This window comes from Bipolaris victoriae (genome assembly GCF_000527765.1).
Source record: "Bipolaris victoriae FI3 unplaced genomic scaffold scaffold_168, whole genome shotgun sequence".
NCBI classification, from domain to species: Eukaryota; Fungi; Ascomycota; class Dothideomycetes; order Pleosporales; family Pleosporaceae; genus Bipolaris; species Bipolaris victoriae.
This window is the reverse complement of record NW_014575224.1, coordinates 30,684-47,245: the sequence shown is the minus strand read 5'-3', so window position 1 is coordinate 47,245 and position 16,562 is coordinate 30,684. Positions and strand designations below refer to the sequence as shown.

General features: G+C 53.4%; 8 protein-coding genes across 8 annotated transcripts; 4 read left to right on the top strand and 4 right to left on the bottom strand.

Annotated features, from left to right (window-relative positions):
- Positions 1-498: 498 nt before the first annotated feature.
- On the top strand, positions 499-2,108 carry COCVIDRAFT_114652 (hypothetical protein; the record flags this gene model as incomplete). Its single annotated transcript, XM_014695293.1, has 3 exons — positions 499-1,291; positions 1,360-1,455; positions 1,516-2,108. 3 exons carry the CDS (start codon positions 499-501, stop codon positions 2,106-2,108), a joined length of 1,482 nt encoding a protein of 493 aa, XP_014550779.1.
- A 1,179-nt stretch (positions 2,109-3,287) lies between these two features.
- COCVIDRAFT_20864 (hypothetical protein) lies at positions 3,288-4,011 on the bottom strand (the record flags this gene model as incomplete). Its single annotated transcript, XM_014695272.1, has 2 exons — positions 3,288-3,385; positions 3,792-4,011. 2 exons carry the CDS (start codon positions 4,009-4,011, stop codon positions 3,288-3,290), a joined length of 318 nt encoding a protein of 105 aa, XP_014550758.1.
- A 1,058-nt stretch (positions 4,012-5,069) lies between these two features.
- COCVIDRAFT_114608 (hypothetical protein) lies at positions 5,070-6,388 on the top strand (the record flags this gene model as incomplete). Its single annotated transcript, XM_014695292.1, has 2 exons — positions 5,070-6,200; positions 6,257-6,388. 2 exons carry the CDS (start codon positions 5,070-5,072, stop codon positions 6,386-6,388), a joined length of 1,263 nt encoding a protein of 420 aa, XP_014550778.1.
- A 481-nt stretch (positions 6,389-6,869) lies between these two features.
- Positions 6,870-7,046, bottom strand: COCVIDRAFT_114634 (hypothetical protein; the record flags this gene model as incomplete). The annotated part of the gene is made up of 1 exon (XM_014695291.1): positions 6,870-7,046. One exon carries the CDS (start codon positions 7,044-7,046, stop codon positions 6,870-6,872), a length of 177 nt encoding a protein of 58 aa, XP_014550777.1.
- A 318-nt stretch (positions 7,047-7,364) lies between these two features.
- COCVIDRAFT_31581 (hypothetical protein) lies at positions 7,365-10,394 on the top strand (the record flags this gene model as incomplete). The annotated part of the gene is made up of 1 exon (XM_014695290.1): positions 7,365-10,394. The coding sequence occupies one exon, from the start codon at positions 7,365-7,367 to the stop codon at positions 10,392-10,394; it is 3,030 nt and encodes a 1,009-aa protein (XP_014550776.1).
- Positions 10,395-10,954: 560 nt separating this feature from the next.
- Positions 10,955-12,596, bottom strand: COCVIDRAFT_114635 (hypothetical protein; the record flags this gene model as incomplete). The annotated part of the gene is made up of 3 exons (XM_014695289.1): positions 10,955-11,913; positions 11,961-12,015; positions 12,102-12,596. 3 exons carry the CDS (start codon positions 12,594-12,596, stop codon positions 10,955-10,957), a joined length of 1,509 nt encoding a protein of 502 aa, XP_014550775.1.
- Positions 12,597-13,364: 768 nt separating this feature from the next.
- COCVIDRAFT_42805 (hypothetical protein) lies at positions 13,365-14,947 on the bottom strand (the record flags this gene model as incomplete). Its single annotated transcript, XM_014695288.1, has 4 exons — positions 13,365-13,615; positions 13,663-14,737; positions 14,826-14,888; positions 14,945-14,947. The coding sequence occupies 4 exons, from the start codon at positions 14,945-14,947 to the stop codon at positions 13,365-13,367; spliced, it is 1,392 nt and encodes a 463-aa protein (XP_014550774.1).
- Positions 14,948-15,660: 713 nt separating this feature from the next.
- On the top strand, positions 15,661-16,463 carry COCVIDRAFT_42804 (hypothetical protein; the record flags this gene model as incomplete). Its single annotated transcript, XM_014695287.1, has 2 exons — positions 15,661-15,924; positions 15,984-16,463. The coding sequence occupies 2 exons, from the start codon at positions 15,661-15,663 to the stop codon at positions 16,461-16,463; spliced, it is 744 nt and encodes a 247-aa protein (XP_014550773.1).
- Between the last annotated feature and the right edge of the window lie 99 nt (positions 16,464-16,562).

Below are 16,562 nucleotides of genomic sequence, written 5' to 3'. Positions count from 1 at the left end.
GGGGGGGGGGGGGGGGGGGGGAAGAAGGAAGGAAGCAAGGGGAAATTTGCATTCTGTAGGGACTCGGCCCGTTAATGGGAAGAAAGGTGACATGGCCTGGTTGTAATACCAAGACAATTTTCCGCTTTTTCAGGCGTCCTGCGCTGGGGGGGGGGGATGCTGTATTTAGCAATTTGGTAGCTGTATACGTATCTTGATGTCTCCCTTTTTTTTTCTTACTTCTTGTTCTGTATCTTTGAGTTTGTATTGAGTTTGATTTGATTTGTCTATTGTTCCGCTGCGAGAGCTAAGCATTAGTGTTGTTCGGCACTACGATTGAGCACTTGGCGGTGTGTGTGTATTTCGCATATCGTGAAGTCCAAAACACCCCCCCCCCACACACACACACACACACAAGCCATGGACACAAGCGGTAGCAACAGCGTGGGGAAGAAAGAGGGGGAGAGACTCGTTATTGCATCCGTCCCCTCAACCGACAACCTCGTGCCCAACGATACCATGTACACGCCTCAAGAAAAGACAGCGGACACCGTCGCCAAATCCTCCTTTTGGAAATGGACGTCCAAGACAAGAAACCACATCTTGGCCTTCACCCTCGTTCTCGCCACGGCAGTCGTCCCGCTCGTTATCCTAGGAGAAGCTACATCACCGCCCTACGCAGGCCGCGCCCCCTTTTCCTCACTCTTCCTCGATAAAGTGATTTCCTGCGGCGGCAGTATCGGCGGACGCCCCGCAAACTCGACAATCACAGGCATGGAAAAGGTGTTTGCGCTCGACACGACGTTTGGGCAGTACACGTTCTCGCAGGTCAAGGCCATTGACATTGCGTGGGACGTTGGTATCGGACGTGGTTTGCAGCTGCTGGCGTCGTGGGCGTCGTATATCATTTTTTGCAATGCGCTGCTCAAGTCGATTGAGAGGCATCCTGCGTCGTTTATTACGTTTCAGCGGATAGCGCTCGAGGGGCCCAAGTTGACGTCGATTGCGACGTTGATGGTTGAGTTGTGGGCGGCGAAGAGTAAGAGGACCAAGGCGTTGTTTTTCTACATGCTGTGGTCTACGGCGTATATCGTCACCTTGCCGATTGTGATTGGTGCCATGACGGGATACGATGCTACGTCTGTGGCGTGGATTGATATCGAGGGTGTGGACAATATTGTGCCGGCGTCATCGGTGAAGAAGACGTGGATGGTCAAGGGGACAGTGAATGAGACGTTTGCCCAGCCAGCGTGTGTGGATACGCAGGTGAAAGACAAGTACTCGTGGTTTATGGGTCAGCGGCTCGAAATGTGTAAGTATAGGCCGATGCGAGATGAGGTGACATCAGTGACGGGGGGGGCTAACAGATGTTTGTTGCAGGTGACTGTCAGGTTCCCAACGGAACAAGGTACTCCGGCAAAGAGATCAATGAAATGGGGCGCACTGCTCAGTTCTACGAAGTTATGAGCTTGGGCTGTAAGTTTAAACACCCCCATCTGCACCATTTTGTCAGCACCGCTAACTGCGCAACACCAGGCATCTACAACTTCACGTCCAACACACAGACATTCGAAGACGTCGACTACCCCGACCGCAACTCACGTAAAACCTACTCGTGCAACTCGACCGTACCTGTAACCATCAAGGACAAGACGTACGACGCACAGGACCTCGTTACAAACTTCGGCTACTGCCACCAGGCCATCGCCTACAACGAGACGTATCTCGAGGGAAAATCGCGTTGTCTGCCCGACACTGCGCACCCGTCTTATGAATGGGGTTTCTCGACACTGCTATCCGGTCTCTTTGTCTTTGTGACTTCAGCGTGGGTGGTAAGCATGTACATACTATGGCTGGATTCGCAGCACGGTAGTACGCTCGTGCAGATGGGATATCGTATGACGCCTCTACGTGCAGCGTTTGCAATGGCGAGGGCGGCGAGACAGCGGACGGGATACTGTGAGAAGCAGCTTGTAAGGGCGGACACGGAGGCGCTGGAGAAGGAGCTGTATGGGCAAAAGGGAAGCAAGAAGACAAAGGTTGACTTTGGGATTTTTGTGGAGGATACAGAGGGGGGCGAGGAGATGCGGGGGTGGCAGAAGGTGGGAGATGGCAGGAACAGCCGTTGAGAATGGGTATGAAGGATATTGTTGTTAGACGGTACAACACTACACATGCACAAACACGGTATGTGTGTCTGAGTATCCAACGCTCGGTGTGCAATGTGTTGCTCTAACCAATCATGCCCACTATCCATTTTTGTACACATGCAGGCCAATCGGCCCACTGTTTACTTATACGCGGGCACGACTCTTTTACCCGTTGCACCGGGTTGCCCGACCTGCCCGTACCTTTCGCGTGCGACTGCCGTGAGCAGAAAAGTGAGGCAAGGGGTTTTTTTGGGAACGGACGGGTGCTACCATACACAAATGGTAAAATATGGGCCCAGGGCTTGGTTGTCTTGGAACAGGGTCCAGGCAATGTTAAATGCGGAGGATGGGATGGGATCGGGCAATTGTAGTGGGGGTGGGCGGCTACGTGTGAGTTGGGTGTGAAGGTAGCACAGGGACCGTGGCTTGGGTGGTGTGTGGACATGCGACGTATGGAAAGAAGAAGGAGAAGGAAAAAAAACTTGTTGAGTGGTTTGTGAGTTTGTCATCACGGAAGGAGCGATTGGTACAAAACAGCCGATGGTTGAGCAGGCAAATGGAGGCAAATATCAAGGCCAAGTGCAGAAGGAACAAGCGCGGTTATGCCTCATGCCGAGGCAAAAAAAATAAAATAAAAATAAAAAGACATGCATCTGGCCACTACCAACTGCCAGCCGTGTCTCAGTCGTGGAGACTAGACGTGGCCGTGACCAATTTTTTCCTCTTTCCGTCACGCTGGCCATGGCTGACAAACGCAGACGAGGTGCTTCCTGTAGCTATGTGAGTAGTGGATTGGATGTATGTATCTGACTATGTGGCATTTGGCTGGGCCGGGCCGGTCACGTTGCAGCGCCCCAAGACAACGGTTCTTACCAAGGCGACGGAAGCATTACAGGGCCGTGCACAAGGCAAGCTGCATGCAACGACTCCCGTCGCCCGTCGCCCGTCGCCCGTCGCCAGTTATCACAATGGCCGTGCAGGCGTGCCAGGCCCCGGTGTGCGCGTGTTGAGTGGTCAGACCGTCGTGGTGGGGTGGCGGACAGTTGTTTATTACCAACGGCTTTGTCGTGTCGACAGGCCCTGCGAGCTGGGGGGCTGCGACTGGCTTGTGTAGCGAAATGCGGTGTGCATGTCGACGCCCTTGAGATGCGGGGGTTGCTAATCGTACAGCCCCTCGCTTGGCTGCGCGCGTGCCATGGCAATGGCGGATGCTTGGACGAGGCCGGCACCGTGTTTGTGTGAGTGTGGCTGCATGGCTGCGTATATAGTATGTAAGTAGGAAGACTAATGGGGACAAAGGGAGACGAGTATCAGAGAACAGGGTCCTCGTATGTTGGTGTCGACATGGGCGTGGGTTGGAAGCAGACCTGCGCTTCTTGTGGCCTAATTTGTAATATGTAAACAAGTGTCATTGTCGGCACGTCATATATACTGTAGATCCAAGCGGAATTACTCGACCACCAACGGCTATCGGACGAACTCGGAATTCAGGGCGGCATGGTTGTGCCTGAATCCAAGTGGTTGTGATGATGATGATGATGATGCTGATGATGGTGACGATGCTGGTGACATGCTCCGGGACAGACAGGGCTGCGAAGGGCAGTGGCGTCACTGTGCTTGCGTGGTTACTTGTGTCCATGTATGTACATAGCATGTACCTACTATCTGATAATCTCGACAAAAGCGGCTGGCTCTCTTGATCCCTAATTGCGTGGGCCAGCCCAGTACTTGGCAGAGTTTTCGGTGGACCATCCGCGGTCCACAAGTATGAGGTTAGCAATGCGTCGTCGCCTTTAACCTCAGTGCCGTCGGCTTGCAACAGCTGTCGGCCACGGCCCAGCGACCCAGTGCCTTGGCCAATGGCCCATTGTCCATGGCCCATGGCCCGCAGCTGGCGGCCGCTGCAAATCTCACGCAGCGGTCAACTGGCTCTCGCAACCACTGGCGTACAAAATAAAACATGTCGAAAATCCCGCAAGCCAGGCCTCATCTAGAAAGCCGTACACGACGGCCGGGCAGTGCACCATCTACCATGGGTGTACCCCTCGCACAAAGCCAATATTTGATCCGCCACTCGTCCCAGCTCTGCCTTCTGGTTTTTTTCTTTCTTCTTGTTGAAACGTATCGCCGAGCCTGCTACTCACTGCGCTGCGCTGCTGGCTTTGTTGGTGCGCAAGTCGCGGATCCGTCGGCCAACGTCCACCCATCGACATCATCTGCTGCACAGCCACCCTGTGTGGCTCCCCAGTGTCCCGTGAGACCGCAAGCAAATTCAAAGACGCCTTTGACCTCCCACGCTTCAACACGCCGCCCTTGATCATCGCCTTGCTTCATACGTAGACTACTTTTATTCACACGCCCACTCCATCCACCCGACCACGCCGCCACCCTGTTTTTGCGCCTCCAGACCCCTCACGCGCACCTGCCGAACCTTGTCTCCACCACCCACCGTCGACGAAGATACGCCGTTTTGACCGCCGTGCAATAACTCACCCTGGGCTTCTTGCCCGCGAGACACCTGCGTCTCCAAACCTCTGCTGCCGCTACTGCTTCTACTGCTACTATTTCCACTACCCACTACCACTCCTGCCACCGCCGCTGCTGCCAGTGAGCTCCCACCTGCCCCCCCCACCCTTTACCTCGAAGCCGTGTCGCGCATTCCTCGCCTACACCAGACAAAGAGGTACCACCATGGCGGCCCCAACCACCACCAGCCCGCCTGCCGCGACAGCCAAACCCGTCGGCTCTCCCCCGGCCTCGGCCTCGACTGCATCGTCGGTCCACTCCCAACCAGACACACTTCTGGCTCTTCCACAGGCCGTTAGCCCTGTCGCTCCATCGAGTCCTACTCCATCGAGTCCTACTCCCACTGTGAGCCACTCCGGCGCAAGTAGTGTGCAAGCTGCCGCCGAAGCGCTGCTCAAACCCAAGAAGCCCACCATGACGTCGCGCATCAGCAGCATGATGGGTATCAAGAGTTCTACCAATGCCGACAAGAACGGCGACGTCAAAGCCACAAATGGCGCGACTGCCAACGGCCGTCCCCCGCCAGTGCGCCAGGGCTCCGTCAACAGAAAGGATGGCCCCACGGCGCCCTACAAGCGCTTCTGGCTCAACGAAGACGGCTCCCACGAACACCACCTCAAGGTTGCCAAGCGCCAGGAGAAACTCTCAGACATGTTCCAGAACTTGATGTTGGGCAAGAAGAAGGGCGAGGCTCCAGAGGACCAGCCGCTGAGTCTCATGTCCAACTGGGTCGATGTTATGCGCAACGAAAAGGAAAAGCTTGCAGAGCAGAAGAATGCTGTCAACGCCCTCCCCCAGACGTTGGTCCAAAAGTACGGCAAGTGCCAAGAAGTTGTTGGCCGCGGAGCCTTTGGTATTGTTCGTGTCGCACACAAGCAGGATCCCAAGGACTCAAAACGAGAACAACTATATGCCGTCAAGGAGTTCAAGCAAAGGCCTGGCGAGTCTGCCAAGCGATATCAAAAGCGCCTGACATCTGAATTTTGTATATCCTCCTCCATGCAACATCCCAACGTCATCACCACGCTCGACCTGCTCCAGGACGAAAAGGGCACATACTGTGAAGTCATGGAGTATTGCTCTGGTGGTGATTTGTATACCCTGGTCCTCGCCGCTGGCCAGCTCGAAGTTGCCGAGGCAGACTGCTTCTTCAAGCAGCTGATGCGCGGTGTAGAGTACATGCATGAGATGGGTGTTGCACATCGTGATTTAAAACCCGAAAATCTACTCTTGACAACCCACGGTTCCATCAAAATTACCGACTTTGGTAACGGCGAGTGCTTCCGTATGGCTTGGGAAAAGGAAGCCCACATGACTGCTGGCCTGTGTGGCTCAGCTCCTTACATTGCACCTGAAGAATACGTTGACAAGGAATTTGATCCCCGTGCTGTCGACGTGTGGGCCTGTGGTATCATCTACATGGCCATGAGGACGGGCCGCCACCTGTGGCGTGTTGCTCAAAAGGGCGAGGACGAGTTCTTCGACCGCTACCTCGAGGATCGAAAACAGGAGGAGGGATACCGACCTATTGAGGTTTTGCGAAGAGTGAGTCATGATTCTTTACAAACCGCTACGAGAAATAGCTGCTAACACACATCTAGCGACAATGTCGTAACGTCATCTACTCAATTCTCGATCCTATACCCGCCCGTCGTTTGACGGCGCACCAAGTCCTTGCTTCGGAGTGGGTTTCTGAGGCTAAAGTCTGCCGCGCAGGCAACGAAGGCTTCTAAACCAACTCCACCTAGGCTGGCCCTTCTCATTCTTTAGCCTTTTCCCGCGGCTCTTTTAACACCTCCTCATCTTCAGCCATTTCCACTGGATGTTTGCCTTCATTTCTTACTCGTCTTGGATTTCTTTTTTTTGACATACCCCTTTTACGCTTGGTCCCATAGTATAGCGAAACCGTTTGGGCATCGGCACTTGTTGCACTCTCGTATGGCGTTTTCTTTCAGCAACAACACGGATCACCATAACGATACACATGAGTACTAGACGATGGCGCATGAAGGCGAGGAGCAATGGGCTGTCCTGACCAAGCTGGCGGCTGGTATGTCTTTTGGCTGGGCGGTTGGATGATTGGGCATAGACTCGACGACTGGTAATCGGACTTGGTTGATAACCTGCTCGTAGATCACGTGTAGGACGGCAACCTTGATGGAATGATTATACGAACAGCACGCAATCTTGTACATGAGCGTGTCGCGTGCCACGCTACGACACTCTGGTTGAGTCTTTGCATGTCTCTCCTTTGTTTTGGTCTTGGTTGGGAAATGGGCTCAGTACTGTATGTGACACGGCAAAGCCCTCAAGCTCTTGGGATTTATGATTGAAGTATAAGAACACAAAAACAATAATCGTACATGCATGCATCTGATGCGAAATCCACATGACAAGATAGATGGCAAGAGTTGTAGTTGCTATATTAAGCCTTCATGTCGTGCTCTTGGCAGCGTCATTGGCTTCGCTAAACATTGCGCTGTGCTGAAGCAATTCACCCATGGAAGCGGTGAAACAGCCACACGTGTCAGACACGAACGCCTGTTCACGCCGCGTATTCCTCCGTGGCTGCACTTGCCCCCCCCCAGAAACTTGGGCGGTACCCCATGTCATCTATCTCTAATATCGGACAGGCCACCTGAAACTACCCCAGGCCTCCCTCTGCCACCTGGCACTGTAACCTGCTTGCGCAAGACATGCACCCAAGCAATGCTCACGACCGGCGCCTCGCTCCATAATTGGACCATCCTTTTGCTGCTATGCAGTACATCCACATCGGTACTCGCTGAGACGGCGGCGAATGAGACGACGACTGCTGAACAAAGCGCTGCTGGTGCATATTCAGGTGCCACGACACACCATACATCGCAAGCCACTTCGTTGCCTTTGCCTTTGCCCTCGCCTTCGCCACTGTCCGCACGAAGATACTCCGATAGCGAGAGCACCTCTCCGTACCGCACCATCAACTACATTACACACACGCTACCGCAGCAATGCGCAAAGACGAGCTGGTCGGCGCCAGGAGAGACGGCCACTGTGAACGGTACAGGCGTTGAAGGGGCGGCCATCGCAGGCCTGCAAACTCCAGCCCCTGGAATATGGGTGGGGTCTGAGGGCATCGCAAACGAGGAGAGAAAGAACGCCAACTCGGACGCATCATCACAACCAGACGTGACTGGCGCCGCGCCAAGTACAGCAAGCAGTGGTACCGAAGGCACGCAGCCGGAGCTAGAGCTCGAGGTAGACTCGCCTTTTGATAATGCAAACTTTTTGTCGTTTGAGGAGTGGAAGAAGAAGAATCTGGCCAAGGCGGGCCAGTCGCCTGAGAATGTCGGGCAGGGAAGGCCGGCAGCATCAAATCAAGCTCCTCGTCGGCGACCCGTCAATGTCAATGCCCTGGACTCGTTTGGCGATGAGGGCGAAATCTCGATTGATTTTAGCGGATTTGGACGCCCAGAAGAGGGGGGCGTGGCAAATGGTCTTCAGCAAGCCAGGCACAATGCGGAGGCTACGAAGGCTGCGAATGGCGACGGCAAAGTGGCTCCAGGTTCGTGGGCGCTGAGCAAAGACGCTGGCAAGACGTGCAAGGAGCGATTCAACTACGCCTCCTTTGACTGCGCTGCCACTGTTCTCAAAGCTAACAAGCAGGCAAAAAGCTCCTCTTCGATTTTGGTCGAAAACAAGGACAGCTATATGCTGAACATATGCTCGGCCGACAACAAATTCCTTATAGTTGAGTTGTGCGACGACATCCTGGTCGATACTGTCGTTCTCGCCAACTATGAGTTTTTTTCGTCCATGTTCCGACACTTTAGAGTCAGCGTGTCGGACCGTTATCCTGTCAAGATGGAAAAGTGGCGGACTCTGGGGACGTTTGAAGCACGCAACTCTCGCGACATTCAGCCGTTTCTCATCACCGAGCCACAGATTTGGGCCAGATATCTTCGCGTCGAATTTTTGACGCAGTACGGAAATGAATACTATTGTCCACTTAGCTTACTACGTGTGCATGGCACTACAATGTTGGAGCAATTCAGACAAGAAGAGGAAGAGGCGAGAGGAATTGATGATGACGATGATCTGGAGGCTGATGGTATTGAAGTCAAGAAACCGGCGGCGGACAGCGGGCCGTTGCCTCCAGAGGATATACCCATCGAGGCTCTCAAGGACGATGGTGCGAGCTTCGCAGCGTCACAGGTCGTCGATACAACCAGTCATCAGAGTACTCCCGAACCTTATACGGAACCGGACCCTCCCAGCCCGTCCTCTGAGGCATATGGCTCGTCTACAGTTGCAAATGAGCAATCAGGTGGTCAGATGACTGATGTACCCCAGAATCAACAGGCCTCAGAACAAAGCTCGGCATCCTCGCCAACCCCTACGGATAACTTGAGAGACTTGAATATAACAGCTTCTGGAGAAAATAATGCCCCCACTGTAACTTCGACAACGGACAAGGCCGAGACTTCATCCCCAGTCCACGGCTCCACAGCCGATTCCGTGGCGGTCACCTCGCCTTCTGCACCACCCAATGACAATCCCACGACTTCCTCAACCGAATCGATAGCGTCAGGATCTTCAAGCAGTTCATTAGCCAAAGTTTCTAGTGATGGCACAGTTGTTCCTCCACAGGCGCAGTCGCAAGGGCGGGGCTCGGCTACCCAGCCCAATGCTCCTACGCCATCCACTCAAGAGTCGTTTTTCAAGTCGATACATAAGCGCCTTCAGTATCTCGAGGCAAACAGCACGCTCTCACTGCAGTACATTGAGGAGCAGTCTCGCGCGCTTCGGGACGCGTTTATGAAAGTAGAGAAGCGGCAGCTGGCAAAGACTGAAAAGTTCCTGGATCACCTGAATAGCACAGTGATGATAGAGCTCAAGAGTTTCCGCAACATGTATGATCAGTTGTGGCAGAGCACAGTGATTGAGCTGGAGAGTATGAAGGAGCGACAAAAGTCTGAGATGGGCGAGATTGGCACGAGGCTGAGTTTGCTGGCGGACGAGCTCGTTTGGCAAAAGAGAATGGCTGTGGTACAATCCACATTATTGCTCTTGTGCCTTGGTTTAGTGCTTTTTGTACGGTCCGGCACGCTAGGATCCAGTGCAGATGTCCCGATTGTGCACCAGCTGGGCAACAAGTACACAAGCTTCTTCGAGACATCGCCAACACGCAACACACCCAACACAGCAGGCATGGCGCGGCGCCGCAGCACCTTCCGCAAAATGTGGAAGAGTGACACCTCTGCCGGCCTCAGCGACCACCACAGCGACGCCGAGACCGACGGCCTACGCAGCCCCATCCAAGCCGAATGCAGTTCTCCCATCCCCGACACGCCCATCGCCCACCGCCGTGGCAGCAGCCTCTCCCCCCGCCTCGACAGCCTACAATCCACACCCGTCCGCGACCACAATCCCGATCACATGCCCCCAACCCCCATGTCCGAAGACCAAGCCGCCCGCATCCAAGTCCTAGCCACGCAATCCGGTCCCGCTACCCCCAACGGAACCCGTGATAGTCGCCCCTCGTGGGAAGAGGTCGATCGCGCAATGGACTTGCTCAAAGCCGAAGAACAGAATCAGGAACCGCTTTCGCCGGTTTCATCTCCGTCATCGCAGCATCTTCAGTCAAAGGGTAGAGAGCGGGCCGGTGGTGGGGCGGGGAAAAAGAAGAAGAGGAGTCCGTTGAGGAGGGCGCATAGTCAGTATGATGAGGGGGGTGAGGAGAGTCGGGGTGGGTGAGTAAACTACGGGGAGAAGAGGGGAGGGGAGTAACGGAGTAAGTAAGTGATTGTCTCCCAGAACCTTGAGTGGGGAGTTGGCCTGGAATTTGAATGAGCGACCTTCTTTTTTCTGTTTTGCTTTTTCCCAATGCGAGCCGTTGGGCCGATCTTGCATGGAGTAGGCGTTTTTCTTTTTCTCTTGCTTCTTCTTGGCTTCAACGAGTGATGATACACCGACATCTCTTTCTTTCTTTTCTTTTCTTTTTCTCCGTACTCTTGTTGAAAAAAAAAGTCCTGAACCGCGGCCTTTTGTGTACAGCGCTGGGCTGCATGCGTGGACGAGCAAACGACATTGTCTGTAATGCATTGTAGATGGAAATAGCAAATTACATTATTTTCCGCATTTGAACTATGTAGCTACTACAAATTTCACGTGCCTACTGATTCCCTTTTTCTTGATTCGAGAATGCTTGGTGATGTGTGAGTACATTTCACCGTACTGCAACTACAGACTCTGCATTCTTTCCAAAATCCACACTCACTTCCCCCATTTTCGAAGATACTAGAGTAAGCAATCTACTATTCGCCCCTCGCATCCCTCTCATCCCTCTCATCCTTCTTCTTCTGCCCATTCGGCACCATATTCGCCACAGGCGCCGTACCCAATGTGCTCTGTCTATGCGCAGGCGTGGAACGAGCTGAATGGTTCACAGGCAGAGAAACTCTGCTATTCAAGTCCTCGCGGGAATATACTGGCGTGCCAAAATTCTGAAGTCTGATGTTAGGTGTGGCAAAACGGGTGTTGATGCATTTTCTGGATGGGAACTTGGGGCTGAATGGGACTGGTGTGGAAACAGGATGAGGATTCATGTGAGAAGTTTGTGTTGCGTCTTGGGTGATTTCTCGTGCTTCTCTATCTGACAAATTTGCAGGGCGGGGTGGTTGGAAGGGGGATGATATGTTTGGTTTTTCTTCATCACTGGTTTGCTCAGTGCCGTCGTTTGGTGCGGCGATGTCTTTCTGCTTAGGGATGTTCTGATCAACATTTAGACTCTCTGGCTGATGTACTATTCCTCCAGCGTTCTCATTGTTGACAGGGGCGTGTGAGATGGAGCGAGTTCTACCGTCGTGTCTATGCTTGTCCGGTGTGCAGTCCCCATCACCACCTCCATTTTCGTCACCCTGTGTACGACCGCAGAAACCGTGCCGGTACTTCGGGGTCTCTCTATCAACGCGTTTACCGAATGGTTCGTCGAAATCCTGGAGTACGCTCTTCAAGGTAACAATTGACCGGTGGAGGTCGGGGAAGTCGCTCCCGCAGGCGGAGTAGATGGATACGACATTCCAGGATGCCATCATCACGTTGTCAAAGTTTGGAATGGCGGCTTCCACGATACTGTTGAAGAGATTGACTTTGATGTCGCTTGGAATGGTGTCGAATATCCTGCTCTTTGTATCTTCGGGGATGGTGTCAAGACCTGTGCGCTTGCGCTTGTTGGAAATATGCTGCTTGACCTGGTATGACCTACTCTGATTTACTGTTATTTGTTAGTCTTGGTATTGGGTGCAAGAATGATATGCCTACACTGTGAAGCTGGCTGGCTTTGCTCACGCTTGGGAGGATTAAGTCTTGTGAGAGTCTGAAAGGAGTTAGCAATCTTTCCCCAATATAACCAAACACGCGACCGTGTGTCACTGCTACAAACAGAACTCTATTATGACGTACATCTCCATCATGAACGGGCGTTGGCGCCCGGTTCGCCATGTTGTAAGCTGTCCGCCTAGCTTCATTGATCTTGTTCATTCGGGAATAGATAGCATGGAACTTGTCCCTGAACAAAGGCACCATGCCTTTAGCAATGAAGCCATGAATGGGTACAGAGTCAAGAGCGTCATCGTCTTGTGGAAGCGGATCTTCGGCGCGCATCTCTATATGGCCATTATTGACCACTAGATGAACCCGATAGATGGAATTCTTTTCCTCAGGGAGCAACACATTTCCAAGGTCAAAGTGTGTGGCTTCTGCCTTGAGTGTGACCAGGGTGAGTTTAGGTTGGATGACACCATTGACTTTTGTGTACGTCGGTGGCTCGTCTTCACTGACTCCTTCTAGGAACCCATTTAGATGTTGCGGGTCGATGAAGCGGAGTTGATCTCGCAAGATTAGAGCGCGCTTTTGAGGCTTATTAAGCGCGTTGAAGGTTGGGGCCGCAATGCTCATGGTAAGAAGCTGAATGGATTGTGTTGGGATCGTGGCTAGACTTTTCATGAACACTGACGGCGACTGGTCAACTCACCAACTAGAAGCAGAAGTTTGTTAGTAGGAAACGGGTTGCAATTGACTGGAAAGGGAAGCTGACAAGTGAACTCGAACAAAAAGGACCCGTTGGTGAGTATAAATACCTTAAGGCAGCAGTCTGGCGCCGTCCTCTCACTCTTGCGCCATCCGGTCCGCCCCCCACAGCCTTTGTGCTTGCGTTCTTTCACCACAGAATGGGTATTCTGCTCTTCACGGCCAGACATTGAGCTTCTTGATTCGGCGCCTGTAGACATATCTGGGTGAATCGATGATGTTTTCATCATAATGAATCTGGAGCTTTGAGTGTCCGTGGATAAAGTGGTGTACATTTGCACATGAAAGTCGCATGATTCTAGAGAGAACCAGGTGAAATGCCAGGAGAATAAAGAAGCTATGGCCGGATTTGACTCACGTGGCACGATTAGTCAGAAGTGAGGCCCTGGAGATGGAAGGAGCGACTAGAGCGCATGGCATTGGGTAATTCCATCGTCCGGCACAAGAATACTTCCAGCATAGCAATAACACACGCACTGAAAGCTCACGTGAATCATGTAGAACCACAGCATATCACAGAAGATGACTGGTCATGGAATTATGGCTCTATGATAACCAAGCTTTGACTGCAACCAGCACACTGGCGTGTAGCTAAAAGCTGGGAATATGATACAAGACATAACTCGTGTCTCAAACCTACAAGTACAAGCCCTCAGGCTCACCCTCAGTCTTCGTCTTGAGCACGCGCTCCCTTGCAGTCCTAAAGTCTTCCATGTTTACACGCATACGGCGCTCACGTAGGGCCATGAGACCGGCCTCGGAACAGATCGCCTTGACGTCAGCACCGGAGAGGTCGTCTTTCTGGTTGATGAATTCGTCAAGATCGACATCTTCATTGAGCGACATCTTAGAGGTGTGGAGAGTGAAAATCTTCTTCTTGGTGGTTTCTGATAATGGTCAGCACTGGCATACTTGAACGGATGTCGCAACTTACGATCAGGGTTCTCAAAGAGAATCTTTCGGTCAATACGACCAGGTCGAATCAGGGCAGGGTCTAGCGTCTCAATCTTGTTGGTGGCCATGATGACCTTGACATCACCACGGTCGTCGAAACCGTCCAGCTGGTTCAGGAGTTCCAGCATAGTTCTCTGGATTTCTCGTTCACCTCCCGAAGTCGACTCGTAACGCTTGGTACCAATGGCGTCGATTTCGTCAATAAAGACAATGGAGGGGGCATTCTCAGCAGCTGTCTGGAACAGCTGTCGGACTAGCCTGGGACCGTCTCCAAGGTACTTTTGGATAAGCTCACTACCAACGATGCGTAGGAACGTAGCACTTGTCTGGTTGGCAACAGCCTTGGCCAACAGCGTCTTTCCGGTACCGGGGGCACCGTACAGAATGACACCTTTCGGTGGCTTAATGCCCATCTCCTCGTACAGCTCCGGATGCAGAAGAGGCAGCTCGACAGCCTCTCGTACTTCTTGAATCTGCGACTCAAGACCACCAATGTCTGCGTATGATTCGGTGGGCGCCTTGTCGAGCTTCATGACTGAGACGGACGGATCGGCATCATCTGTGAGCACACCGACCACGGAGACGGACTTGTGGTGCAGGAGGATGCTCGCGCCAGGCTCGAGTAGATCCTTGTCGACGAAAGACATGATGGAAACGTAGTATTCGGGGCCAGTCGCGCTCGAGACAATGGCGTGGTCGTCGTCGATGAGTTCCTCCAAATTGCCAACGCCCATGGGACTGCCTCGCATGTCGTCGACGCGCGAACGCTCGTCGGCATTCCGGTCTTCCGCACCTTCTCCGGCGGTTGATGCGGCGGGCGCATTTCCTTCCTTGACGGCCTTTGCCTTGCGGAGGCGCTCCTGGTTCTCAACGTATTCCTCTTCTAGCAATAGGTGGTCGTGAATGCGCTGCATCCGGAGATATCGTAGCTTGCATCGCGCGGTCGGGTAGACGGTGGGGAGCTTTGCGGCGGCACTGGGACCAGCGGCCTTCTTCTTCTTCCTGCCGATGCGGGTCGTGGGTTGTGGCGGGGGCTCGTACTTTGGCTTATCCTTCTACAAGGCGGCTGTCAGTGTCTGGGCTGAGACACCACATGGCGGGCTCGCAAATGCTGTCAAGCCTGAGATGGCAGTTGGTACACACCTTGTCTTTCTTGCTCTTATCATCACCTGGAGGCCCACCTCCTGCGCTCGACTGCTGGTTACCCTAGACGTGGTCAGCATATCGTGGTTGCCGCTCGGGGAAGAAGCAATGTTACATACCATGACACCTGTTCAGGCAGAAGTGAGTGGATCAAGCGTGTATACCAATGAAGGGGGTCAATGACAGGATGGCCGGGCGCGCGTGGTGGGGGTGAAGACGATGAAGGCTTTGTGAGGCCGTGGATGTTTGTAAGAGGTGTTGATGTGCTGATGGCGAAGCTCGTGCATGTCGGGGGTCGGGACTAGTCCGCTGTGGCGTCACTGCACTCGATACCGCCTGGAGCCCCAGCTCTACCAACCCCAATCCATACATACTACATTTATATAGACTTGACAAGGACAGACTCACCAGATTTCTTCTGACAAACGTCTTCGTTCAAACAGGCACACAAACACACCCATCCCATCCACTGCTTGTGTCTCGAACCATCTGGAGGATCCACGCCGTCGAGCTTCAACCCCGCCGGCGAGCTTCCTGCGCCCTTCACTGGGTACGTACTTGGCCTTCATTCTCATACGGTACGGGTAGGTGGCGTGTTTTGCTTGTCCCATTCTGGCCCAGCATACGTCTATGGCTGCAGATTGCCAAACACGCTCTCCAACCGTATTCACGATGCATTCCCCGCACCGGTCGTTATGGGCCTCAGGCTGACTCTCACGTCTAGAAATACCCCGGTTGCACCCACCACCCACTTGCTGCCTACTTCCTCCAGCCTTGCCCTGCCTCCTTCCCCCCGCCTCACTTTCAACTGCACACACTCCACCACCACGCTGCCATGGCTGCATCGAACCGAAGCAGGCGCATTGCCAAGGAGATTGCCGATATCAAAAACGACCAGCACTCCAAAATCATTGTCGAGCCCGCAGGAAACGGCGATGATCTCACACATCTGCGCGGCCAGTTCACGGGGCCACCCGATACCCCATACGAGGGCGCCACCTACTTTGTCGACATCAAGATTCCTAGCGAGTATCCCTTCCGTCCGCCTGTGATGAAGTTCGACACCAAGATCTGGCACCCCAACGTCAGTTCACAGACAGTGAGTGCCCGCGCTGCCATGATCTTCTACTTAGAGCCACCCAAACCTAACAAGCACAGGGCGCCATCTGTCTAGACACACTATCGTCCCAATGGTCGCCAGTCCTGACCATCAAATCAGCCCTCATCTCGCTCCAATCTCTCCTCAGCACACCCGAACCAAAGGATCCCCAAGACGCAGAAGTCGCTGGCATGCTCATCCGGAACCCGGCCGAGTTTGAGCACAAGGCCCGTGAGTGGGCGGTCAAGTACGCCGGTGCGCCACAAAAGGAAATCGCAGAAGGCAGCGGTGGTGCCACGGCTGCTTCGATCAAGAAGAAGGCTCAACAAGCCAAGCAAAACGAAGAAAAGTCCAAACTGGCAGCATACCGGGGCTACAATAAGGACTTAATAGACCGCTTTGTGGCAATGGGCTTCGACGTTGAGATTGTCGTAGAAGCCTTTGAGTATGTTGGCATCGATCGCATGGGCGGTGAGGACTATGAGCTGGAAGAGGCCTACATGGGCGACATTACTGCCCGCCTGTTTGGCGAAGCTTGAGCCCATCATATTTTTTGCCTTCATTTTCTTATCGACATGTTACCGCACAGCGGATAAGGGCATGCTTTGTCCTAGTAATTGCCAAGACCAGCATCCTAT